The sequence below is a fragment of the Helianthus annuus genome, chromosome 5, assembly GCF_002127325.2.
Source record: "Helianthus annuus cultivar XRQ/B chromosome 5, HanXRQr2.0-SUNRISE, whole genome shotgun sequence".
NCBI lineage: Eukaryota > Viridiplantae > Streptophyta > Magnoliopsida > Asterales > Asteraceae > Helianthus > Helianthus annuus.
The window spans coordinates 117531281-117559044 of record NC_035437.2 but is presented as its reverse complement, the minus strand read 5'-3'; the positions used below and the strand labels follow the sequence as shown (position 1 = coordinate 117559044).

Below are 27764 nucleotides of genomic sequence, written 5' to 3'. Positions count from 1 at the left end.
AAATGGACCAATGGGGGAGTATCAGGCAGCTGCCGGCATGACTGTATTTTTACACTGGGGGCAAAATTGTAATTTAACTAGGAAAACAAACAAAATCGATGGAGAAAATGTAAATTTAAGTTGAGAGCAAAATCGTAACTTAGCTATGAGAAAAAAAAAACTAAAGGCAAAACTGGAACTTTAAACGGGGCAAAATCGTAATTTTGAACTGATGGCAAAATTGAAATTTTAGCTTAGAGCAAAAGGCGTAAGTGTATTTTTAATTGGGGGTAAGAACATAAGTTTGAACTGACGATAAAATCGTGATTTTAAATAGTAAAAGCTAATGAGAAAACTGTAAACTTAAACGGGGCAAAATCGTAATTTTGAACCGAGAGAAAAATTGAAATTTTTAGCTTGGAGCCAAAGCGTAAATTTATTTTTAAGTGGGTAAAAACATAATCTTAAACTGATGGTAAAATCGTAATTTTAAAGCTGGATAAAATCGTAAATTTGTTGAGCTAATAAGAGAGTGCCTGCCTGACACTATTATGTTAGCCGCCCATTTGAGTCAATAACCGTAAAGCACTATTACCCCCTTGAAAATGTATGTGTTGAAAATGAAAATTCCGGGTGATACATAACCAAAGGGTGTTAATAATTTAAAAATCTAATATTTTGTAACCGTTGTATTTAGATTAGCGCTGTGCCTTTTGGTATGGGGATTATATCAATATAATTGTTCCTTATATCATCGGTATAAATATCCATCTAGATCTACAAATCTGAACAGCAAATTTTGGCAAAAAAATTCAATCAATAAAAAGCAAAATCACATGTGGCAACATCTTCTTCAAACTATAGTGTCAGTCTACATAAAAAATACTCTCTTAAATAAGTTCCACAATAAGATATTACCTCATTATTTATTTGCATATTCTGGATTTTCAATACGCATCGTATAGGTTTATACGATACGTATTGAAAAAGTTAAAAAACATTGCAGACTGACAGGTGCAGGTGTTGTCTGGCGGCTGACATCATACGCATCGTATAAACCTATACGATGCGTATTGACACCCTGAACTTTTGAAGTTTATTTTTTGTGTGTTGTGTTGGGTTTTTTGTGTTTTGAGTTTGTTATTGGTGTTTATTATTAGTTATTTTTATTTTAATAAGTTTCAAAATCTTTATTATTTTTATATCATTAAGTATCGTATTATTTTTATATCGTACCGTATCACATTTTTAACATAATATCGTATTATCGATTGTACGTAACCAAGCATACCAATCTAAACAGTTAAAATAAACAATCACAAATACAAATAAACTGAAACTGCAAATTTAATTACATAATAAGTTTGTACATACACAGGCAATTGTTCAAAATACATAAACCGTCAAAATACAACAAAAGTACAACGATCCTAAACCTATGAATCCTGAGTGGTGCCTGAGGGACCCGCCCCCTGATCCGAACCGGACTGCTCACCACGCCGGAATGCCTGGATCACCTCCATGAGAAGACGTTCCATATGGCCGTGAGCAGCCTCCATCCGTGTCTGCATCCGGTCCTCCAACTCAACCAACGCACGTGCCACAGCTGGATCGAGCTCGTCGTTAAATACGTGCTGGGGGTACTTAGGCACCCCATGTGGATGCGGCTGCTGTGCCGGAGCACCTAACGGAAATGGAGGCGGCGGCGGAGGTGGTGGTAGTGGTGGCTCAACGTGGTCACCATCGTCGTCATCGGAGTCGTCGCCGTCGTCGCCCTCTGCCGCATCACCATCTGCCGCCTGACCCTCACCCTGTGCCGGCTCCTGAAGCAACTCCGGTAGCACGTCTGGGAGAGCGGCAGGGGCGAACACCTGCCCGTTACCTGCTATAAGTCGCAGGCTGAGCCTAGGGAAGTCACACGTCACGTGCATGCCGATCAGGGTAGCACGGGTCAAAAAGCTCGGCTCCACCACGCCCCCTCCGAGAATATTGGTCCTGCTAGGGAACAAGGCCCAAGGAGATGGCGATACGTGTGATGTACCCCCCCCCCACCGTACAGCACAGACCTGTCCTGCCTGTGGAAGGCCATCGCGAACCATTGGGCTAGGCAGCGATAGCGATGGAGGGCGCACCTCTCCCCCCCATATAAGGCAGTACAGGTAAAAGAGATCCCCCTGAGTGCACCACTCGCGACTCTGCTCGCGTGGTACTATAGATGTGGCAATAAGCATGTGCAGGTAGCGGTAAAGGGGATCGGTGATAAAGGAAGCCCTCTGCTTCAACGTCGTGCCGAAGCGACGCGTGCTGATCACCTGCCAGAACCTCATCAGAGTCGTACGAGGGGCCATCCATATGCCGTCGGTGTAGATGGGGTGTCTAACTCCTCCACCCTATAAAGGCCGCAGTGCTCGGCAAACCGTGTGAGTGACATCATATGCCACTGCCCCGCTAGACGGAAGCTGACCTCTATCCACGGGTCGTCCTCGTCGTCATCCTTCTTCGGACGGTCTGCAGGCCTAGGAGCGAAGTTGAAACTTGACAAAAACTCGCATGCAATGACCTTGTAAGACGGCGTGTATGCAATATCGAACAACCTGTCACACAGTGTCGTTAGTATGCATGTCGTATACAAAACAAAGAAAAAACAGTAACAAACAGTATACCTCGACCACGGAGTATCATGTCCGATGAACTGTCTGGCTCTCGCCGCCTCCTCGACCTCTTCTAGAGCACCCCAATCGAGGGCACAGTGGCCGTCGATCTCCATACGACGAAACTTTTCACATATGTGATAAACCTCGCTCCCTTCCTCGAACCTCAGATAATCAATCTCCAACAGGGGATCCTTTCAAGGGTCAGCGCCATGCTCGCGCCCACGTCCAGCGCCACGCCCACGCCCGCGTCCACGCCCACCAGGCGCCGCCCTCGCGATCAACGCCCCCGCCGCTCCATGTGCGCGGCCATGTCCACGTCCACCTCCACCGCCACCGCCACCTCGACCGCCACCTCCACCGCCACCTTCCCGGCCTCTCCCTCTACCCATAGCGACTTCCATATTTGCATGATTAAACAATTTTAATCAATTTTTTTCAAAATATAACAATTTTTATTTAATGTAAAAAAAATATAACACCGCCACCTCCCCGGACGACCCTGACTATATATTAGAACTATTATCTATCTACGACGAATTAGGTTTCGAGGCTCGTTACGGACCTACGCGCGATATGGACGTTTCGACTAAAAAATAAAAGAAAACCTATATATTTACGACGTCTTAGGTTTCGACGCTCGAAATGGACCTAATCGCGTTATGGACGACGCGAACGGTATATTATAATTATTATCTATCTACGGCGTATTAGGTTTCGAGGCTCGTTACGGACCTACGCGCGATACGGACGTTTCGACTAAAAAATAAAAAAAACCTATATATTTACGACGTCTTAGGTTTCGACGCTCGAAATGGACCTAATCGCGTTATGGACGATGCGAACGGTATATTATAATTATTATCTATCTACGACGTATTAGGTTTCGAGGCTCGTTACGGACCTACGCGCGATACGGACGTTTCGACTAAAAAATAAAAAAAACTATATATTTACGACGTCTTAGGTTTCGACGCTCGAAATGGACCTAATCGCGTTACGGACGACCCGAACAGTATATTATAATTATTATCTATCTACGACGTATTAGGTTTCGAGGCTCGCTACGGACCTATGCGCGATACGGACGTTTAGACCAAAAAATAAAAAAAAACTATATATTTACGACGTCTTAGGTTTCGACGCTCAAAATGGACCTAATCACGTTACGGATGACCCGAATGGTATATTATAATTATTATCTATCTACGACGTATTAGGTTTTGACACTCGTTACCGACCTACGCGTGATACGGACAACTTCGACTAAAAATAAAAACATTCTACTTACTAATAAAACATTAAAAAAACTAAGATATAAAACATTTGTTTATACTTTATAAAACAGAAAAGGAAAAAAAACAAGAATTTAGAATCAATACGATCGTATAGGCTCATATGTATCGTATCAGTTCAAATGTTCTTGAAAAACACTTAAATTATGAATCGATACGATGCGTATAGGCTGATACGCATCGTATCAAACCATGTGTTCTTGAAAAAATTTGAAATTTTGAACCGATACGATGCGTATAGGACGATACGCATCGTATCGATTCAAAAGTTCTTGAAACCCCCCAAAAAAAAACCCCAGTTTTCAACCCAAAAATCACACTAAACCTATGGCTAAAATGCAAAATTGAAAACGTTAAAATAATGAGGATTTGGAGATGAGTACCGTACTAGTCTTCGATCTTGAAATCTCAACCGTATGACGACCGTATGTATACCACCGTATGTGTGTGTATTTGGGTGTATTTTGAGTTTTGTTTGTTTTTGGATCGTATCAACCTCTGTCTTTTAAGGGGTTATATCGTTTTCTCATTCTATACGAATGGTATAGATCTATACGATGGCTAGTAAATTACCAATATACCCCTGTTTTTAAATAAATCCAGGGGATAATACGCATCGTATAGATCTATACGATGCGTTTTAAGGGATAATATGATACAATTTTGGCCTATACGATCGTATATGCCATAGTTTGAAAATTTGGTTTTTCGTGTTTTCCTCGGTTCGACGCATATACGAGTTGTTTTTTGACGAACTTTCACATATTTTGTCATTTTATGACGTATGACTTCAACATACGTCATTTCGGCGACGTTCGGTTGTGTGTGAATATCGTATTTTACGATTACGTACAGTTTTGTTTAAAGTCCAGTTGTACACCATAGTGCCGTGTTATATGTATACGCTCATGGAAATATCATTACTCGCGTATTTTTGCGTATTTTAGAGCATTATAGTATATTTTAAGGTATTTTAACATATTTTCATGTATCTTAGGGTATTTTAAGGTATTTTAGCGCATTTTAGCGTATTTTGACGTATTTTACCGTATTTTCGAATATTTTAGCGTACTTTAGAGCATTATATCGTATTTTAAGGTATTTTAACATATTTTCATGTATCTTAGGGTATTTTAAGGTATTTTAGCGCATTTTAGCATATTTTAGCATATTTTAGCGTATTTAATTGTATTTTGACGTATTTTACCGTATTTTCGAACATTTTAGCGTACTTTAGAGCATTATATCATATTTTAAGTTATTTTAACATATTTTCGTGTACTTAGGATATTTTAAGGTCTTTTAGCGCATTTTGGCGTATTTTAGCGTATTTTAGCATATTTTAGCCTATTTAATTGTATTTTGACGTATTTTACCGTATTTTCGAACATTTTAGCGTACTTTAGAGCATTGTATCGTATTTTAAGGTATTTTAACATATTTTCATGTATCTTAGGGTATTTTAAGGTATTTTAGCTCATTTTAGCGTATTTAATTGTATTTTGACGTATTTTACCGTATTTTCGAATATTTTAGCGTACTTTTGAGCATTATATCATATTTTAAGGTATTTTAACATATTTTCATGTATCTTAGGGTATTTTAAGGTATTTTAGTGCATTTTAGCGTACTTTAGCGTATTTTAGCATATTTTAGCATATTTAATTGTATATTGACGTATTTTACCGTATTTTCTAATATTTTAGCGTACTTTAGAGCATTTTAATGTATTTTAGCGCATTTTAGCGTATTTTAGCATATTTTAGCGTATTTAATTGTATTTTGACGTATTTTACCGTATTTTCGAACATTTTAACGTACCTTAGTGCATTTTATCGTATTTTAAGGTATTCTAACATATTTTCATGTACCTTAGGGTATTTTAAGGTATTTAAGCGCATTTTAATGTATTTTAGCATATTTCGGCGTATTTTAATGTAATTTAACGTATTTTAGCGCATTTTTGAATATTTTACCATATTTCCGTATTACAAATTAATCAGTATAATGCATTGATTTGGAAATAAACAAATGGAATACATTATACAAATAAATTATTCTTTAAAATTAAAAATCAATCAATAACAAGCAATGTAGGGTCAATGTTAGGCTTCCTTAGCATATTATACCACGCTATCCGTTCCGTGTAGTTTTCTGTCCAACGTAAAGCTTCTTCGTGCGCGCGTCTACTCCACGTAAGGTTCGGTGGCGGCATTGGATAGTCTCCGTCAAGTCTGACGTGGATGAAATGACTACGATTAACAAATAACAGTGAAACGAACTGATGAGGGTCATGTGCGTACTATGGATCATATAAGGGAAATACAGTAGAACAACCTTGGATGTCTAATATGTGAATGATCACACCAAACCTATTGGCAAGAAGGAGTGCTGCTTGAGGCATCTCTATCCAATGTTCCCTGGGTGCCATTCCAACCCCGGTAAAATCTATTCTCTGTACTTGTTGGTCGTAGTCCCCTGGTAATTCACTATCGAAGATGTACTTCCACATTTCTTTATTCGGACCCCCCAGCTCTTCAAGTAGTTGGTTTTGAATATACCCAAAGTAATCTTGTTCAAACCCTAAACCCACAGCTGACGCTCGAAACCCACAATGTACATCCGGCCTGACATCTTTTATTTTTGAAATGTAGGGGTGGAACACTTTTGGAATTTGTTTTTTGTATCTGTGCGCATATTCAAGCATTCCCTCATCAGTGATTAACAGAAAGGCATTGCCCTTGCCAGGCTCTTCTTCACGTGAAGATGTTGAACGACCGCTTTGAGACTTTAGAGACATTGCAGACGTAGACGGTATTAGGGAATCTTGCGATGGTACATAAGAGCTATGTCGAGGAGGGTCATACCTACTTTGTTATCTGGGAGGCCCAACTAAGCTATCTCTAGCCAGTTTCTCTTTTCTTTGTTGTTGGACCTTGGAAGTCACTACAAGAAAAATGACCATTTGTGACTAAATTATGAGGGACTGATCTATCAGTCTCGGATACATAGTATCTGGGACTAATTTATTAGTTACTAATTGTATTAGAGACTGATTTTTTTGTGACTGATACCCGTGACTAATAATCAGTCCTTAATACTTGGTCCACTTATCTGAGACTGAATTTTAGTCACAAATATGTTTGTCTAAAAATAATTTTTGGAGGGAAACTTATTGGTTACTGAAATTCAGTCCTAAATAACTGCCCCCATTTATAAAAATGGCGCCATTTTATTGGTCACTAATATTCAGTCACTAATATATTAACACCTAGGGACTAAATTATGAGGGACTGATCTATCAGTCTCGAATACATAGTATCCGGGACTAATTTATTAGTTACTAATTGTATTAGTGGTTGATTTTTTTGTGACTGATGTCCGTGACTAATAATCAGTCCTTAATACTTGGACCATTTATCCGAGACTGAATTTTAGTCACAAATATGTTAGTCTAAAAATAAATTTTGGGGGAAACTTATTGGTTACTGAAATTCAGTCCTAAATAACTGTCCCATTAATAAAAATGGCGCCATTTTATTGGTCACTAATATTCAGTCACTAATATATTGACACCTAGAGACTAAATTATGAAGGACTAATCTATGAGTCTCGGATGCATGGTATCCAGACTAATTTCTCAGTTACTAATTGTATTAGAGACTGATTTTTTTCGGATGATCTTTGTGACAGATAATCAGTCCCTAATACTTTGACCACTTGTTTGAAACTAAATTTTAGTCTCAAACATTTTTGCCAAAAAAATGGATGGAAACCTATTGGTTACTGAAATTCAGTCCCAAATAAGTGCCCAATTAATAAAAAAGGCACAATTTTATTGATCACTAATATTCAGTCACTAATATATTGACATCTTATTGGTAGCTGAATTTTAATCTCAATTATGTTTCATTCGTAACACCATATATGACACGTAAAATGAAATGATACATTGATACACAATCCAATTAGATCCAAATATGGACATATGGTATAAGCTTTGGACCGGGTTCAATACTTAAAAAGTTAAAAAAGGAGTATTTTTCTTCGATGAACATATGTATTATTGAATAATTTTAAAAACATATTACGTTTAACATAATACATTATATGTCCAAATCAATTCTAACAAAATATAAAAGAAGTTCAAAGTTCAACAAAGTACAAAATAAGATCATTAGCATCCAAATCAACCTACTACAACATATCAACAACCTTCATAAGTCCACGTAGCACAAGCCTCTAAGATAAGCTTCTTCCAAATTCATCCTTCTGAAAACATTTATACTAAGTTATCTTAAATTTTAATAGATACTAGCCAAATTAGAAAAAAAGCTTTATTAAATACTACCTGTAATTCCTTTCTTGATACTTCTACTTTTTCCTTCAATGTAATTCCTTTCTTGATACTTCTACTTTTACCTGCAAACACAATATCCATAGTAAATGCTTAGATAATGTGAAACAATGCTACTTTTACATGTATATTAGTAAGAATAAAACTAGTCTTTGTAAAGCTTAATAATTGAAACTCTTACAAATGTTACATACTGAACATTACCAATCATCATCGTCTGACTCATCATTTTCCATTTCATCATTGGGTTTATCAGTGTCTGTGTCTGAATCATCCAGATTTGACTTTGAACCAAAATCTTCCATGCTATGATCAGAATCATCTAGCTTGTCATTGATAAAATCATCTATAGTGCCATCAACATCAACGTTTTCAACAATTTCTTCTTCAACATCTTTACGGTGAAGGTTGACATCTTCTAACAAATCTTCTGCATTCTTGTCTTCTGGAATATCCCACAAGTGTCTGTGGGTAATTCTTTCAATGATTTTCCATTGTGAATTTGGTTTAAGTGGATCATTTATGTAAAACACTTGTTTAGCCTGGTTTGCACAGATGAAAGGATCCTCCTTGTAAGCATGTCGAGACGTGTCTATGCTTATAAAATGAGGTTCAAATATCACGTTCTTTCTTCGACGATCAGTATCAAACCATGTGCATTTGAATAATATTATACGATAACCTCTTATAAATGACAGTTCAATGACTTCGTCAAGAAATCCATAATAGTCATCTTCGATATCATTATGAACGCCCGGTACCGTAACTCCACAATTTTGTGTTTGTCTACCGTCATCGTTTGACTTAACTATAAATTTTACCCCGTTCACGATATAACCCCTGTGTGACGATACTCGATTATCAGGAAGGCAAGACAATGCATATAACTCTTCATTAATTTGAGATGGATTTAGCGCATACATCTCTTGAATCTGTACCCAATTTTCAACATAGTAATCATGTTATCAGAGTGCAATGTCACAAAGTAAAGTAAGTAAAATAGAGTGTTAGCATTACCCGTTTTGCAAACCAAGTCGAGAATGTAGATTGCTGCATCTCGTAAAAATCTGATGATTCCGGATGTTGCATTTGTAAAAACCGCAAGTGTTCTCTGCCACATGTAGTATACTATAAATTTAGTGACATATGATAGTTAATACCAATTCACAACCAAATATAAAAAAAAAACTTACTCTAAGTACGGCTGAACCTCTTGACAATTGTTGAAGATAAACCATATTGCTTTTTTCATAAGATTACTAGGAAGGATATGTACTTCTTTCTTCCCAATACCTCGACCATTCAATCTAAAAACATCCAACGCACAACTTTGAGCATCACTAGAGGTTTTGTCATCATTTCTGTCACGTTTGTCTAACTTGGATTCAACACCTCGTAAATAGTGTGAACAAAATGTTATAGCTTCTTCAACAACATAAGCTTCTGCTATCGAGCCTTCGGGTTTAGCTAAGTTTTTAACATATTTTTTTAAATGGCCAAGGTATCTTTCGATTGGATACATCTACCTCGATTGTACAGGTCCTCCCAAAATTGCCTCTTGAGGAAGATGCACACACAAGTGCACCATAACTGTAAAAAATGATGGGGGAAATATACGTTCAAGCTTGCACAAAATCTTAACTACATCTTCTTGCAACGTTTCCAACTCATTCACGTGTAATGTGACTTGAGTAAGTTTCTTGAAAAACTGAGACAACTCCACTAATGCCTCACGAATCTGTTTTGTCATAAAGGGACGGATTGCAATAGGAATTAGGCGTTGTATTAAGACGTGACAATCATGTGATTTTAGCCCATGTACCTTACCTTGCTCAACAATCACATTTTTAGCTAAATTTCCAGCATACCCATCTGGGAAACGCACAGAGCTAAGTAAATTACAAAATTGTTTTCTCTCATCTCGAGTTAAAACATACAAAGCATGTGGTTTAACCCAATGATCATTCTTTCTAACCAAGTGAAGCTCTTTACGTATGTTCATATCTTCCAAATCTAGTCGGGCTTTGTCAGTGTCTTTGGTCTTTCCTTCTATGTTTAATAGGGTTCCCAACACATTCTCACACACATTTTTTTCCACATGCATCACGTCAATGTTGTGACGAATCAATAACTTAGGCCAATATGGGAGTTCGAAGAAGATGCTTTTCTTTGACCAGTTTATATCATGTGAGTTCCGTTTTCTCTTTTTACCTACATGATCCGGATGTTTTCCATGCTGATGTATAGGGAGATGTTTCAACTGATGTAAGCAATCATCTCCGTTGACAATTTTAGGTGCAAGCCTAGTCTCTCTCTGTCCATTAAAATCTCGTGCTTTCCTCCAAGAGTGATCGGTCGGGAGAAATCGCCTATGACCTACATATCCTATTCTATCTCGTAAACGTATACTGCTCGCATCTTCATTGCATATTGGACATGCCTTATATCCACTCGTGCTCCATCCAGACAAATAACCGTACGCAGGAAAATCATTAATTGTCCATAGAAGTGCAACACGCATGTTGAATTTCTGTTTTGATTCACAATCATATGTTTCAACACCCTTATCCCATAGAAATTTCAACTCATCTATTAGTGGACGCAAAAATACATCAATATCATTACCTGGTGAATCGCTTCCAGGAATCAGCAATGTCAACATAAATGAAGCATCGACCATAGACTTCCAAGGAGGCATATTGTATGGTATGAGCACAACAGGCCACATACTATATGAGAGAATCTTTGCACCAAACGGATTGAAACCATCACTTGCAAGCCCTAGGCGAACATTTCTAGGATCCTTTGCAAAATCAGGAAACATTGTATCAAAGTGTTTCCATGCCTTTCCATCTGCTGGATGTCTAAGAACCCCCTCCTCTTTGGTTCTGTATTTATCGTGCCACAACATTTCCTTAGCAGTGTGTCTTGAGGCATATAAGCGCTTAAGTCTACTTGTGATGGGAAAGTAACGCAAAATTTTTACCGGTTTTTTCTTCCCTTTACTATTTTCCTTATAACGACTAGTGCCACACACGGGGCAATTTTGTAATTCTGCATTTTCTTTCCAAAATAATGCACAATCATGTTTACAAGCATGAATAGATTCATATCCTAGTCCAAGAGTACGTAAATACTTTTTCGCCTCATAATGGTTCTTCGGCAAGTTTGCATCCTTGAAGGCCCGACTAAATAAATTCAGAATCATATCCATTGACACATTTGTCATTTTGCATGTTACCTTCACGTTCATCAACTCTAGTAAAAAGCCTAGTACAGAAAACTCATCACACCCGGGGTATAAAGGCTTCTCCATATCGACAAATAACTTCTCCACCTTTGGGTTATTACGTAGATTGGCATCGTCCATGAAGTTTTCAGCTTCAGTTTCGCCGCCCGTAGGAAAAACATCATCAAGTAACTCATTGACACCATCATTTGATTCGTTTTCACTTTCTTCATAGTCACTACTATCTGTATCATCTGTTTCATAACCCGGAAGATGTTCACCATGATGAATCCATACATTGTATGATGGTTCAAAACCATTATAGATGATATGATCAGCAACGACTGTGGGAACATGTCTTCTTGCATTCACACACTTTTTACACGGGCAATGTATCCTACCTTCACTATCAACATATGTTTTACCCCTTTCTGCAAAAGCTATCGCTCCATTAATGAACACCGGATCTACCTTATTAGTGATTTTAGTCCAGCTCTTATCCAATGTCATTGCAAAATCCTGGTTAACAACAAACATAAACAAATTAACAAAATATTAGATCAACAATTTTGCAGAAAACTGTTCAAAAGAGAAGAGCATACTAATTTTATTTTTGGTACCTGGGACTTGAATTGGATATACAAATAGAATGTTTCAGCAAGTAGTTTAGCAGAACCGTGATACGGTGTCGAGTTGGCGGTGTGGCAGAATCAGTTAATCAAAAGGGAAGAATTGGTCATTTAGGGCTTCAAATATTAGTTTCAACTTTCAAAGATGTAGTTCTGATTTGATTTATGTAATAATCTTGGTGTAATTTATATATCTGATTATCAAAAGTTCTTGTCTTCAGTATTCAAATTTAATCACTATGCTACTTCAACCAGTTATCGGTATAGGAACAGATGTTAGAACAGTATTTTCCGGTCCCAGCGCGAATGCGTTGTTTAAAGCCATAAAATTTGGGGAGGTATCTTTGCCGAATCCCATTTTGGTCCACTGTAAAAAATCCGGGAAGCCGTTTTAAGCAATTTCGAGCCCGTTATACCTAATGAAACCCCAACGATAGCTGTGGGTTCTCTACAGTCTTACAAATACGCAGGCAAAGCGATAGCTAGGTTACAGTCTTTGCCTAGTGGCAGCATTGAACGGCTATGTGACATGATGGTCCAGAAGGGTTTTGAGCTCACAGGTTATGACCTGGTCATGGCTTATAAGTTCCATGATGATGAAAAGTCTAGGATTCCCATTCTTGCGAGGAGTTGCAATTAAACGAATAAAATAATCAAGACTACCTGATCACTTAAATGAATTTGCATAATTAAACGATCACAGAGAAAGTGATTACTTTTTCATGTTCTTTTTCTAGGAGGATACTGAGTTTTTTTAGATGTTAAAAAGCGTTATGTTTGACTTTAAAAGTCAACAATGAGTAATTAGTTCCAACGACTAATCAAGAGCATGATGTTGGTGTAACCGAATAAATTCGATGTCGGGTCAGGGGTCGGAATGGGTTATGGGTCAGAATGGGCTGGTTAAAAAACAGTTATGCAGAAATATTGTTCAAAAAGAGAAGCATACTAATTTTATTTTTGGTACCTGGGACTTGAACCGAATAAACAAATATAGACCTTGCAAACAGGTCGGATCAGGTCATGAGTCAAAATGGGTCAATAATAAAGAAGGGTTGTTTTGGTTCGTGTCAAAACGGGTCCGGGTCGGAACGGGTCCGGTTCAGAACGGGTTCGGGTCGGGTCGGGTCTTTTTTTTTTAGAATGGCCATCGGCTGAAAATATATCAACTGCACTTGAAAATCACAAACTGAAACTGAACAAGTAAACGACTAAACTCGATTCGAACAGGTGGTCAAAACAAAAAGCAAGCTAACTCCGATTCTTATTCGATTAACCAATAAACTTCTAAAAAAATTCATATAAATGACCACTTACGGTTATTGCTAAAATTTACAGTATCCGACAAAATAAGCTGATACTAGCTATTTTATTATCATCTTATTCTAATCGCACCATCATAATGCTTGACCATATAGGCGCGACCTTGTTTGATTCTAGTGGTTCTATTTTAGATCATCAATGCCACTTTGCTCCTAAGTTGTTTGTTTTGGATATCCTGAACCACCCGACCCATATACAACCCTTCCTTCAGACTTTTTGAATAATGTGTAGAATGCATATAATTTTAGTTATGATCCTATGTCAGAGTATTTTAATTTTGTTGACAATGGGATCGTTATGAAGCTTCCACATTTTGGTCCGAATGTCCGATTAGGGACGCTCAATGACTGATCCTGATGCCACTGATTCTTCTAGTGACGATGAAGACGAGCTTTTTGGACGGAGGCGGGTTAAGAAGTATGTGAACGAGGTTAATATTCAAACCTCTATGGTGATTAAAAAGGTGGGGAGAAACGGCGAGGGTAGGCTGCAAGCTAAACAGATAGCAATGAAGGCGGCTGGTGCGCAGGCAGTTCCGGCGGGTGGTGTTAGGAAGTTCCGTGGAGTACGACAACGGCCATGGGGCAAGTGCTCTCTCAAGTGGTATCAGAGCTATGGAAGCTCTGCGTGTATTCGTTTGTGAAATCGAACGAGTTTCGATGTAATCGAATCGGATTTCGGTTGAGTTCGGATTGTTTCGGTTAATTTTCGATGAATTTCAGACATCTCAAATGTGTTTTGATTGATTGTTGATGTGTTTTGAACAAGTGTTGATCTGATTCGACTGTTTCGAATCGAATTTTGTTTGTTTCTAACTGTTTCGGTGAATTCGGACTGAATTCGTTTGTGATTTCAGTGCAAGTTTCAATCATTTCGAACATAATTCATTAAGTTTCAGTATGTTTTTAAGATGAACTGAGATAAAATTTATGAACATTGTATGATCACTATATTGATTCTTATCACTTTAGTTGAAATATACATGTGATACTCAAGATACAAAACGAGAAAAAGATTAAAAAAAACAGTAGGTTTTGCGCTGATTGTTTGAATCTGAAACAAAAAAAAATTTGTTGTTCGTATTATGAAGATAGTAGCTTATGCGTTCTAGATCTGAAAACAAATTTTGGTGTTAATTAGATCTGAATAGGTATTGTGTTGTCGTTTCTTGTTGAGAGAAAGAAATAACGATGATAGAACACGAAGTCGGATTTCAATTGTTGACTTTAAAATTCAACAATGAGTAATTAGTTCCAACGACTAATCAAGAGCATGATGTTGGTGTAACTGAATAAATTAGATGTATAATTTTTAAATGATGTTGGTGTAACTGAATAAATTAGATGTCGGGTCAGGGGTCGGAATGGGTTATGGGTCAGAATGGGCTGGTTAAAAAACAGTTATGCAGAAATATTGTTCAAAAGAGAAGCATACTAATTTTACTTTTGGTACCTGGGACTTGAACCGAATAAACAAATATAGACCTGGCAAACAGGTCGGGTCAGGTCATGAGTCAAAATGGGTCAATTATAAAGAAGGGTTGTTTTGGTTCGTGTCGAAACGGGTCCGGGTCGGAACGGGTCCGGTTCAGAACGGGTTCGGGTCGGGTCAGGTTTTTTTTTAGAATGGCCATGGCTGAAAATAGATCAACTGCACTTGAAAATCACAAACTGAAACTGAACAAGTAAACTACTAAACTCGATTTGAACAGATGGTCAAAACAAAAAGCAAGCTAACTCTGATTCTTATTCGATTAACCAATAAACTTCTAAAAGAATTCATATAAATGACCACTTAAAGTTATTGCTAAAATTTACATTATCCGACAAAATAAGCTGATGCTAGCTAGCATCAGTAGTTGCTGGGATTAGATAAAAAATAAGCATGAAAATTGTAACTAGTAAATATACCAATTCAATGTAGACACGACTCTCTTCCAACTTTCTATTCAACTTTCCAGTAACAATCTCATTAATGGCAACTTCCGTATCATAAACCATATGCCTCGCATGCCACACCACTGAAAACGAACCCGACCCGAGCTGTTACCCAGCCACATACTCCCCAACCAAAAAGGATTGAATACAATGGGAAAAGGAGGAGTTGGTCATTTAGTCAAACAAAGTAAAAGACAAACCTGATCACTTAATTAGTTTTTTTCATTATCTATTTGATGAAATATTGAATAAATATGAACCTGATTGGTGCCTTGATCCTTGAGCAATACAAAAATATTTATTTAGGTAAAGTCGTAACAATCAAAGTTACTATGTTTCACTAAAACAGAGATTCATCCTATCCAATTAACCTAGATGATCTAATGGAGACTCGTCAATGAAAAGCTACATCCTATAGGCAAGATACAATGAGAAACAATTAAAATTCACATAAGTCGAATGGACAAATATTAATCAGAGTCACATGATCGATCATACAACCGGAATTATTAAACTCAAACGAATTAACATGAACTGATCGTACCTTGTAGCTGGTAACAGGGCAGAGCCGGCAAAGGAGGGGCAGTCCCGCGGAGGAGGCAACGAATCCGGCGACGCTGGAAGAGACTGAGGTTTAGATTATGATGAAGCCATGAAGGAAGGCCGCTGTATATTTTCCGACTGGATTCTGGTATGTTTTCACGTTTTCTTTAAAACCCTATGTTAGTATTTAGAATTAGAATTAGAATAGAATTAAAGAAATGAAAAAAAGAACAGATTACTAAGATTCGATTTTAAGATGTTGTGATAACCCATATTTATTTAAATGTTTTAGTAACATGATATAATATAATAATAAACAATTGGTTAACTATATTGCTATCTCTTTAGCTATTACTGTTTTCAAATATTTTCTTAAACACCCAACAATATTTTCTTAAACACCCAACGAGTAAATATACGAAGTTTTCAAATATATTTTAAAACACCCAATGAATACTATACAAGCCCGGTTATCCAAGAAAATCAATTGACGAAAGGTCACTTACGCCCTGCGAACACATACAACGTTGGTGACCACGCCCGCCCACTATTTAAGGGGAAATCAACTGCCTATAGGCCCACTATGGTAGGACCAATGTTGTAAAAATCGCGACTAGTCGGCGATTAATCGCTAGTCGGCTAGTAACTGAGTAATTTTTCGTTAATCAATCCATTAATCGTTAGTCGGGCCTAGGCGGATCTAGTCGGGCCTAGTCGGACTAGATCCTATTTAAACCCGTTGCGATCCGAAACCCGTCTCGTGCGGAAGCCCATGTCGGCTCGAAACCCGATCTGAACCAACCTCGTTCTAATCCAAACCCTGCATCGTGTCGAAACCTGTCTCGGCCCGAAACTCAATTCGAACTAAACCCGTTTCATGTCATAACTCGTCTCGTGCGGATACTTGGGCCGACTCGAGACCCATTCCAATCTGAAACGTGTCCCGTTTCTTTAAGACACTAACCCACATTGACCCATTTCTTCAAAGTTGTCAACCTGCTTTGACCCGTATCATTACGGTGTACCCTAAGTTGTCAACTCGTATCATTACGTTGTCATGGTGTTCAAGAAAGATGTTAGAATTACTCGAGTTGAAGTTTGTGATAAATTATATGATAATAACTCAATAAATGGTAAATTGGTTAAACTCGCGCTTCAAAAATAGAACTAAAATCAAGCCTATCTTGAGCTCGAGCTATATCTTTTAAGTTGAACAAGGTCAAGGTCGATCATATTCAAGCTCGACCTAGGCTCAGCTTGTTTACACCCCTGGTATTAATTGATTTTTCTTTGTTTATCGAATTGGTCAATAATGGTTAAGTATGGTATTAGTTGGTCAATGATAATCAAGTAAGGCCAATATCTGCTGTAATTGTTAATTGGCGGTAAATTAAATCAATTAGGGTAATTGTTAGTCAATGACAACAAATGCTATTGAATTAAGATCAATATTGGTCAATTATAGTCAATGTTGGTCACTTAGGGTCCACATTGGTCAAAGTGACTTGTAATTGAAGCTATTAGGTATCATATCCTAAAAATTACAAATTAACAGAAAAGAAGTAAAAGCCAATTACGGTTCGTGGTAGTCAACTAGGGTTAATTATGGTTATTAAATCTAATGATGATCATTTAGAGCCATTGATTATTAATTAGGGTCGTTTATGGTCAGTTAGATTCATTCATGGTTATTTAGAGTCGTTATTAGTCATTTACAGTCAATTAGGGTCAGTTAGAGTCATTAATGGCCAATTAGGGTAAACGGTGGTGAAATAGAGTCGTTGATGAACATTTAGGGTAGTTCATAGTTATTTAAACTTATTAACAACCAAATAGTCTCAGTTATGGTAATTAGGGTCAATTTTTTATTAGTTAGAGCCATTGATAGTCAAGAAGAGTCATTGATGATTAGTTAGGATCACTAATGGTGGTTCAAGGTGATTAATGGTCAACTAGAGTTGGTGATGGCCGACTAGGGTGATTGATGGTTAATTGTGCCATTTAGGGCCAATAAGAGCCATTATGATTTATTAATGCCCAATATAACTAATTAAGATATACATAATTTATTAGGATATGATTTTATTAATGCCCGATATGACTAATTAAGACTTACATAATCTATTACAACTTATTAGGATATATCTTGGTCAAGATATGTCAACTTTGTTAATCAACACGATCCAACAAAAGATGACTCGATATAACTCAAACGACCTATCTTTGTCAACTAAATTCAATATTCGTGAACAAATGTCAAAGCTAGTCTATCAAAGTCATTATAATGAGCGTCGATAACGACTTGGTTTTATTTTTAGGTTGCTATGCTTAGTGTCATTACCATGCCAATATCGTAATTAACCGAATCGACAGCGCCCAAATCCCGACACAGTGCGCAGGAATTAAGCTAGCTGAACTAAATTGTCAACAACTAAATTATATTGCTAAAACCTAGAGAGGTGCAAACGAGGGGAGCCGGCCTGAGCTCGACTAGGCTCAGGATTGAGCTTGTTTAGCTTATGAAAGCTTGAGCGGCTCGTAAGTAGTTTTTCAACCTTGACTATGCTAAGGCTCAAGCTCGTTAAGCTTATGAATGCTCAAGCGGCTCGTAGGTAGTTTTTCAAGTTTGAGCTCTTCTCGATTATTATTTATTAATTAAATTATATTAATTATAGTTATTAACTAATTAATTTGTATATAATACAATTATTTTTTCATAATTTTGTAAATAGTAATTATGATTATGTAAATATTTGTTTAATATATTAATAAAAAGTATATAAACTGTGGGCTTGTTTAGGTTTGCAAACCGACTCGAGCTCGTTTTTAGCCTTTTTTAGATGAGCTCGGCTCGTTTGCACTCCTAGTAACTCTAACCTAAGTTAAAATAGTAGAATAAATTATTAGATATCAACTTAAATAATATATATGAAATAAATATAGTTTACACTTAAATTTAAATGGAAACCTCATCTTTCAAGCACCGACTTCACACACAACCACCACAATATAGGGCTGTCTGAAAAGCTCGCTCGAAGCTCGCTTGGATTTAGCTCGAAAAAACCTAGCTCGATATGGCTCGGTTTGAAAGTGAGCCGAGCCAGCTCGGTTTGGCTTGCTTGGTAGCTCAGCTTGGCTTATTTCAGATTATTTTCTTTGTAATATATTTATATTTATATACATTATAATATATATATTACAAAAAACTTGTTATTATTTATATGTATTTAGGCTTGGAATTTGATATCCATGGCATATTTGAATCTTAATTAACTTGCTAATGAACTAATATTGTATTTCATTGAAATTTAAAACTTATTTTTCGTAGGCTTGTAATTTGATATCCATGGCATATATGAATCTTAATTAACTTGCTAATGAAATAATATTGTATTTCATTGAAATTTAAAACTTGTTTTTCGTTGTTGAACATGATTTTGGCTTGTAATGTATTAGGATAAACTTTTTTTGAATATGTTTTTTTAAAGTATTGAATAATATTTTAGGCTACTGAACTTTGAGAGCTATATGTATATATTTTTTTTTTAAATCAAGCCAAACCGAGTCGAGCCAGCTCGGTTTAAAACCAAACCGAGCCCGAGCTTAGATTTTCAGCTCGGTTTCAAATCCGAGCCGAGCCGAACCAGCTCGGTTTATAATCGAGCCGAGCCCAAACTTACCGTAGGTCGGCTCGACTCGGCTCATCAACAGCCCTACACCACATATCCACTGTCCATTTCCTCAAAAACCGTCCATTTCATTTAGGCATGGCTTTTTGCTAAATATTTTCAATTTAAGGAATGTGATTTAATATCTAATATATTAATTTCGTTACATTTATTAGTCAATAGAGAATAGAGAATTGTGATAAATACAAGGGGAACTAAAAATTTGGAAAAACTTAATAATATGCAACTCCCCGCCCAAACTGATCCATGGAAATCGGATGTTCTGCGTACACGTTCGTTCTACATACACGTTCGATGATTCAGGATCCCATTATCCCTCAACTACTCCTTCACGAACACTCTACTACGACGCCCATCTGTTTCTGTGTGAGATTCGGTGGATTCACTCATTCAATCAGCCTGTATTTGAAGATTAAGGTATTAATTGAACTACTTTTCAAGCAATTAAGCAGTACTACACAAACACTCGTCTGAGATTCTATAAGCCCTAGTTCAGTTTTGGTTTAATTTGTTGGTTCCTAATTTGTGTCTTCATCTAGCTCTAATTTGAATGCCTATTCGTATATTGATGGATATATTCCTTTAGAAGTTGATTTATTGTTTGCCCTTGTGATGAATTTTAGTATTAACATTATTGTTTGTTTCCCTGACTTCCATTGCTCGAATTCCACTCATTATTGATGTTGAATTTGGATTACTTTACTGAACCTCATCATATCCACATAATTTTGTGTTTCACTTATGTGTGTTTTACCATCTGCTTGCTTGAGAATTATTTTTGCCAAACACCATTTCAGTGTAGAAGTTTAGGAGACGAGGATAAGAAACTGATGAAATTTGATAGAATTAGATGTTATTTATACATGTTGTAGCCTATAGTTTTTAATTACTTGTGTGTAAGACTTATCTTGGAAAGTGGAAATCAGCTCATGTCTTATTGGGTCGTTCAAAAAAAGATAGTAACACTGGGAACGCCAACAGTCAACAGATTCCCGCCTAAAATTAGCCATGGATCGTTGTACCTAAACGATTTAGAACACCGTACCATTTCAATCAGAACATTGTACCAGAAGCGGATCACTGTACCCTACCGATTTGGAACTTCGAACCAGTTCAATCCGGAACGCTGTACCACATCGTTCCGGTACGCTTGCAAATAGCGATTTGGTACCCCCACGATCCAATACGTCGATCGTGGCAACCCTAGCGATTTAGGTAACTATGCGTCAAGGCTTACAAGAAAACAAGACTCATGGGAAAAAGGAACAAACTTTATCGAACTCAACCTTTACTCTTCAGTGCTGCAACTGTAATTGCTCTTCTTATCAAACATCTATCATCAAAGCCTTTTCCTCTACATCACCAACTTTATAATGAGCAACCGTTTTTTCTTGCATTTGTGACCCGGAGTATATCTTCTCTGTGTACCAAAACACTTCCTGTTTGCTTTCTTGATCTCAATTCCTTTGCTTGTCATTCTCTTTGACCCTATTTCAATACTCTTTAACGGTCGAGCTTGTAACACTGGCAGCTACGCAGCATTAGTAGGTGGTGCAATTCAGGGCTGTTTCATAGTATGTTTTACAAATCCGTGCATTGGTTTTAAAAAGCGAGAGGCGCACAAAAGCGACGAGGTCTAAAACCGAGGTGCGAAGTGCCAAAGCAATGGGCTTTTGGGCTTTTTGTACCCGAAGCGCAAAGTGATCATATAATTTTTTTTCTATATCCAATAGGTTTTTAGCATACTTCAATCCGGTTAAATGGCTTGCTTATGGTGAACAGTTTTTCACGTATTATAATATTTTAGACATTAATCGTCTTGCCTATGTCTCCTATTATTTTGATGAAGAGGCTGCATCATGGTTTTATTTGTTGCAATGTCATTCTCCAATTAACAGATGGTCAGAATTCACCAACTCTTTAGTGCAAAAATTTTGTTCTCTGACGGACACGGAATCTGCTCACAAGCTATTCGATGAAATGCCTGGTCGTATTTCAAATGCAATTGACTATGCAGATCCTAAAACCATTGATGACAAGGTCTTAGATATTCAAATTGCATCACTCGTTGATGTGAATGAGCCCTTTAGAGTAACAAATGCTAAAATTGATTCCCAAATGAGCTTTGTATCTGCCCAATTGGTTGTGAATGCTTCAATGCATGTTTCCTCAGTTGCATGGACACCGCGTTTGCTTGCGAATCCTATTCAAATAAACTTTGGTTTTGATCCAGGTCCGTATTTTATTATCATCTTATTCTAATCGCACCATCATAATGCTTGACCATATAGGCGCGACCTTGTTTGATTCTAGTGGTTCTATTTTAGATCATCAATGCCACTTTGCTCCTAAGTTGTTTGTTTTGGATATCCTGAACCACCCGACCCATATACAACCCTTCCTTCAGACTTTTTGAATAATGTGTAGAATGCATATAATTTTAGTTATGATCCTATGTCAGAGTATTTTAATTTTGTTGACAATGGGATCGTTATGAAGCTTCCACATTTTGGTCCGAATGTCCGATTAGGGACGCTCAATGACTGATCCTGATGCCACTGATTCTTCTAGTGACGATGAAGACGAGCTTTTTGGACGGAGGCGGGTTAAGAAGTATGTGAACGAGGTTAATATTCAAACCTCTATGGTGATTAAAAAGGTGGGGAGAAACGGCGAGGGTAGGCTGCAAGCTAAACAGATAGCAATGAAGGCGGCTGGTGCGCAGGCAGTTCCGGCGGGTGGTGTTAGGAAGTTCCGTGGAGTACGACAACGGCCATGGGGCAAGTGCTCTCTCAAGTGGTATCAGAGCTATGGAAGCTCTGCGTGTATTCGTTTGTGAAATCGAACGAGTTTCGATGTAATCGAATCGGATTTCGGTTGAGTTCGGATTGTTTCGGTTAATTTTCGATGAATTTCAGACATCTCAAATGTGTTTTGATTGATTGTTGATGTGTTTCGAACAAGTGTTGATCTGATTCGACTGTTTCGAATCGAATTTTGTTTGTTTCTAACTGTTTCGGTGAATTCGGACTGAATTCGTTTGTGATTTCAGTGCAAGTTTCAATCATTTCGAACATAATTCATTAAGTTTCAGTATGTTTTTAAGATGAATTGAGATAAAATTTATGAACATTGTATGATCACTATATTGATTCTTATCACTTTAGTTGAAATATACATGTGATACTCAAGATACAAAACGAGAAAAAGATTAAAAAAAAACAGTAGGTTTTGCGCTGATTGTTTGAATCTGAAACAAAAAAAAAATTTGTTGTTCGTATTATGAAGATAGTAGCTTATGCGTTCTAGATCTGAAAACAAATTTTGGTGTTAATTAGATCTGAATAGGTATTGTGTTGTCGTTTCTTGTTGAGAGAAAGAAATAACGATGATAGAACACGAAGTCGGATTTCAGTTGTTATGAAATAACGATGAGAGAGAAAGAAACCTTGATGTACAATCTATTTAAAAAATATTTTTAACCAACCCGACCCGAAATCCGTTCCGACTAGAAACCCTTTCCGACTCGAAACCCATTCTAACCCGAACCTATTTTGGACCCGAACCAAAACAACCCCTTTTTTAATTGACCCATTTTGACCCATGACCCGACCCGACCCAACCCAACCCGACCCGTTTGCCAGGTCTAGTTAATACCATTTCCAATCCAACACAAACACTTGAGTTGGAATGTGTAATTCAGCTACCATACGCACATTCCCAACTTGTTTATCCTAATTCATACCTGCCATCCTCATGTGTCTTTAACGACGATGTTTTCCAAAGCATGCATCAAATTGAAATTTATGTATATCTTTCGTATGTTTATGTTCTGGTTGAAAAATGACTAGTTGTGTAATTTATATATCTTTAAGTAACTGACTATTAATTTGTTGTAGCATAATGTGGAAGTTTATGTTTTTGGTGATGATGGTCCTTACAAGAACGAGGCCTGAAGAAGATTCTAGAGGACCTACAAATCAGTCGGTGGCCATTGGAAGTGCATCTGATATGGTACCGCGCTCGACCCGTAGACGCAAGCGTAACGCCACTACAACTAACGCCACTACAACTACTGGTAATTATCATAGACTTTTGATTATTTAAATTTTATAGCATACTCGTGTTTTACTTATAACTACGCCTGGAAATCTTGACCCGTTGTTCCAAATCTGTGTTGGTATGAGCAGTTTTCAAACTTTGGGTTGATATGATTGGGTTTATTGAGATAACCCTTTCCAATTTAACGGGTTAAACTGGGCTGATCTTAATTTTTTACTGGATCAGATGGGTTAATAAAAAAGATGAATCAAAATTATTTAAAGTAAAACTATTATGTTTGTTTGTTTATATTGAAATAGTCTGAGCTCTCCTAATTGTAAAAAATGTACAGATTCAAATCAAACCCAGGTTGATCCACCAAAAAGGCGTGGTCCAAATCTCAATCTTAGCGCTACAAAAGACTTTGAGAATTTGCCTGAGGGTTCCAAAATTTCTTTAACAATGGCTGGCGGTACGAAAGGATTTGTTGGGCGTACAGCTACTCAGTTTGCAAATGAGTGTGGGATTGTAATGCGTAGTGTATGTCCAATGAACTTTCATAAATGGGAGTCCGTACCTGCTGATATAAAAAATCTGATGTATGAAAAGTTACAAGTAAGTTGGATATACTTTTTTTATTAATTATTGAAGAGTACTCACATTTTAATTTGCATTGTTAACATACAAATTCAATGCAGGGAAAATTCAATTTGTTGCGAACAGATAGAGTTTTCATGGGATATGTGGATTCTCGACTACATTACCAATGGAAACGTACCAGAGGTGAGTTGAGTGCCCACTAGAAGAATAATGGAGGAAAAACCAATCCTCGGTTGGCTAGATCAATGATGAAATCCAATTGTCGGAGTCCGGAAGATTGGAACCATTTATGCGATTATTGGGAGTTAGAATCAACTCGGGTAAGTTTGTTGAATGCTTGAAACAAATTTATGCAAACTTTATGTTAACATCATATATACATACATACACAAAGTAGTTTACATACATATAAGGTCCTACATATTGATGTAAATGCTATTGGATCATAGTGATTTGATTGCATATAACTCACTAGCCTATTCTTCTTAACTTTATAGAGATACAGTGATCAAATGGAATGTAATCGTGGAAAACAAGTTGTTACAAGTAGAGGAGGCTCTCGGTCAATAGCCAATCACGTATACCACATGGTAAGTTTTGAAGATTTATTGTTTAAACTTAAAGGGTTTTATTTGATTTAGTGAATTAGTTTAGTACTCTCTTTTCACTTATGGACCATTTATGTTCATATCTAGATTATTAACCATTATTTGTTAGTTCCAACTTCAATGTTTTCTAAACACATTTATCAAGCCCTATGTTATATTATTGCTTTTTGTTGTCACAGACAAATCGCGAGACTCAAACGCCGCCTAGCCCCTTTGAAGTCTATTACAAGTTGCATTATAATGCTAAAAAAGGATGGCAAAATGAGGAGGCAGAAACTGAATATGTAAGTTATTACTCTCTTTGAAACAACCCATTTTAACTAGATTTCTTATAGATGCAAGTTAGGTTTAGAGATATATAGGCTGAATTTTGAGCGGCAATACGTAAGGATATCCAAGTTTCTTTTTCTTTGCGTATTGCGATCCATAATCATCATCAGACCAAGACAACAACTTAGCCACATTCAGGTTCCATTTTTTTTTGATTTTTTAGCATATGATGTGAATGATGAGAGCCTATTGTTTATCAAATATAATGTGAATGATCCCTTTTTTAGAAAATTTCAAACCATACCAAACTGGTTGGTTTATGCTTTCGTGTGAAAACTGGCTGCAAGAAAATAACCCGAGACTGTAGGTTATATAACTGTGAGTTGGGCTATGCTAATGTAGGTTTTGCATTCGTAAATTGTATGTTATTTTCAAGTTCATTATCTAACATGTATATTGTTGATAGGTTAGTCAATCTTACAAGCACTAGGATCAGTTTTGTTTCTGTGATTTGCTTTTTATGATTTAGTGATTTGGTAGCACATAAATTAATCTATGTTTTCAATTGATTTTAAGATCAATTAATGACAGCTTCTTGCATTCTGTGTATGCTTCTTTTTTTTTTTTTGGTTGGGGGGGGGGGATTCAATGATATGTTATCAAAGGATCAGTCATGCTTAGTTCTATTAGATAATCCTGACTTTTGGTGAGATGTTTGTGACTTTCAAACCTGATGATATTGTTACAATCTCATCAATTTTATTTTTTTAGAGGCTAAGGCATATAGTTATCAAAGATTTTAATTTAAAATAGTCATATTATTTGTTTGAAAGTTGAGTCATATTATCAAAGTCATATTATTTGTTTAATTGTTTACTAATTATTGATGATATTGTTACACTCTCTTTGTTAGGCGAATATTATTCAACATAAAGAGGAGGCGGTGGCGAAGTTAATTTCTAATGGGACAACGATAACTACTACCATGGATCACGAGCTCGAAAAGGAGGCAATTGAAAGTGTATGTGCCAAGAAAAAAACAACAAAATCTGCATGGAAGGTAGGCGTTGGACCGGTTTTCAGAAAAAAAGATTTTTGGATGACATCGGAAGCTGGATCGTCTCAACCATCTTCAAGCGAGACGGAAGCACTTCGAAATCAAGTGGCTTTACTAGAAGAGAAATTGAAACAAAGCAATGAGAACTCGGAAAAAATGTTGATGTTCATGAGCTCAAAGTTTCCGGATTTTGAGAGTTCAATATCCGCACATGTGAGTGGTGGAGCAAATGATTTGGATGGGCAACTCAATGTTAATGATAGTTTGATCTAGGATGTGACTTAGTTTAACTTACTTTGTTGGTGTTTGTTTGATTACTATTTTGAAGTTTAGGATTGATCTACTAACTATTTTTACTTATATGTTTGACTGTTAACTTTATTAAAGTTTAGAATTAACATGCTATAATGTTATGGATTAAATTTGTTGAGAATGTCATTGTATTTAAGACTCTTATTAGTCCTAAAAAGTAAATATATTACCAAATGTGCATGCATACTATCGACTATCAAATGTAGTATTAAAGACTATTTTTTAGTCTTAAAAAAACTCATAACTAGAAACAGTCATAGCATCGGCGACTATTTTTTAGTTACAAAATTAACATATTAGGGATTGATTATCGGTCTCTAAAAAAACATATTCGGGATTGAAAAAGTTCTTAAAAGATACAAAATTTCAGTCTCTAAAAGACATATTCGCGACTAAATAATGACATCTAAGATTATTATTTTAGTCCTAAAAGATAAATTGAATATGTTATCAGGGACTGATTCTCAGTCTCTAAAAGAACATATTATTAGGGACTGATTCTTAGTCTCTAAAAGAACATATTCAGGACTGAAAAAGTTCTTAAAAGCTATATATTTTCAGTCCCTAAAAACATATTCGAAACTAAAATAAGATGACATCTAAGACTATTTTTCAGTCCCTAAAAAATATATTAAGGAATGAAATGGCATGTTATCAGGGATTAATTCTTAGTCTCAACAAAGTCTATTAGAGACTGAATTTTCATGGAACCCAAATCTAAGTAAATGTATTTGGGACAAAATAGACAAGGTTCAAGTAATGATTTTCAGTCCTGAAAGGCCTAGTATCAAGGACGGATTTTCAGTCACCGACGAAATGTATTCGAGACTGAAATGATGTTGTACCACAACGTATATTGAGGACTGATTTTTATGTGTATAGGAGACTGAATATCAGTCTCTATTGGTGTCATAAAATCGGGACTGAAATTTAGTTACTAATGAAAGTATCTAGGACTAAGTAATTAGGACTGACTTGGGACTGGCAAAATCAGTCCCTAATAACCATTAGGGACTGATTTAGGAGTTTTAGAGACTGATTTTTCAGTCTCCAATTGCGATCTTTTTTGTAGTGAGTTGGCCGCCCGTGAGTGTTTTCTTGTACGATAGACGGTTTTTTGTCGCTCATATATGGGTTTACCACCGCCATGATCTTCGATAAGATGCTTTTCCTCACTTGCGGGGGTTGGGTAGACAATTTTTGTTTCACATATTCTAATTGTTTGTCTACATCAACATCTTCCT

The 27764-nt window shown here is 36.7% G+C and overlaps 3 protein-coding genes across 7 annotated transcripts; 1 reads left to right on the top strand and 2 right to left on the bottom strand.

Annotated features, from left to right (window-relative positions):
* Window positions 1–7988: 7988 nt before the first annotated feature.
* On the bottom strand, window positions 7989–9822 carry LOC110941109 (pheromone-processing carboxypeptidase KEX1). Of its 3 annotated transcripts, none has more exons than XM_035989865.1 (5): window positions 9476–9822; window positions 9300–9393; window positions 8464–9214; window positions 8277–8347; window positions 7989–8197 (listed from the first exon to the last, which is right to left on the bottom strand). In XM_035989865.1, the coding sequence occupies exons 1-3, from the start codon at window positions 9802–9804 to the stop codon at window positions 8483–8485; spliced, it is 1155 nt and encodes a 384-aa protein (XP_035845758.1). In that variant the 5' UTR covers window positions 9805–9822; the 3' UTR covers window positions 7989–8197; window positions 8277–8347; window positions 8464–8482. The 3 variants fall into 3 exon arrangements, with proteins under 3 accessions (XP_035845758.1, XP_035845759.1, XP_022038420.1); XM_035989866.1 differs by having other exon boundaries at window positions 8477–9214; XM_022182728.2 differs by having other exon boundaries at window positions 8487–9214.
* Window positions 9783–16053, bottom strand: LOC110941108. The gene is made up of 2 exons (XM_022182727.2): window positions 15945–16053; window positions 9783–12030 (listed from the first exon to the last, which is right to left on the bottom strand). The coding sequence occupies exon 2, from the start codon at window positions 12019–12021 to the stop codon at window positions 9805–9807; it is 2217 nt and encodes a 738-aa protein (XP_022038419.1). The 5' UTR covers window positions 12022–12030; window positions 15945–16053; the 3' UTR covers window positions 9783–9804.
* Window positions 16054–19814: 3761 nt separating this feature from the next.
* On the top strand, window positions 19815–26641 carry LOC110941107. Of its 3 annotated transcripts, XM_035990140.1 has the most exons (7): window positions 19815–20049; window positions 23532–23710; window positions 24026–24288; window positions 24372–24593; window positions 24771–24863; window positions 25061–25165; window positions 26065–26641. In XM_035990140.1, the coding sequence occupies exons 4-7, from the start codon at window positions 24519–24521 to the stop codon at window positions 26479–26481; spliced, it is 690 nt and encodes a 229-aa protein (XP_035846033.1). In that variant the 5' UTR covers window positions 19815–20049; window positions 23532–23710; window positions 24026–24288; window positions 24372–24518; the 3' UTR covers window positions 26482–26641. The 3 variants fall into 3 exon arrangements, with proteins under 3 accessions (XP_035846033.1, XP_022038418.1, XP_035846034.1); XM_022182726.2 differs by lacking the exons at window positions 19815–20049; window positions 23532–23710 and having other exon boundaries at window positions 24020–24288; XM_035990141.1 differs by lacking the exons at window positions 19815–20049; window positions 23532–23710; window positions 24026–24288 and having other exon boundaries at window positions 24589–24718; window positions 24767–24863; window positions 26065–26627.
* Window positions 26642–27764: the final 1123 nt, after the last annotated feature.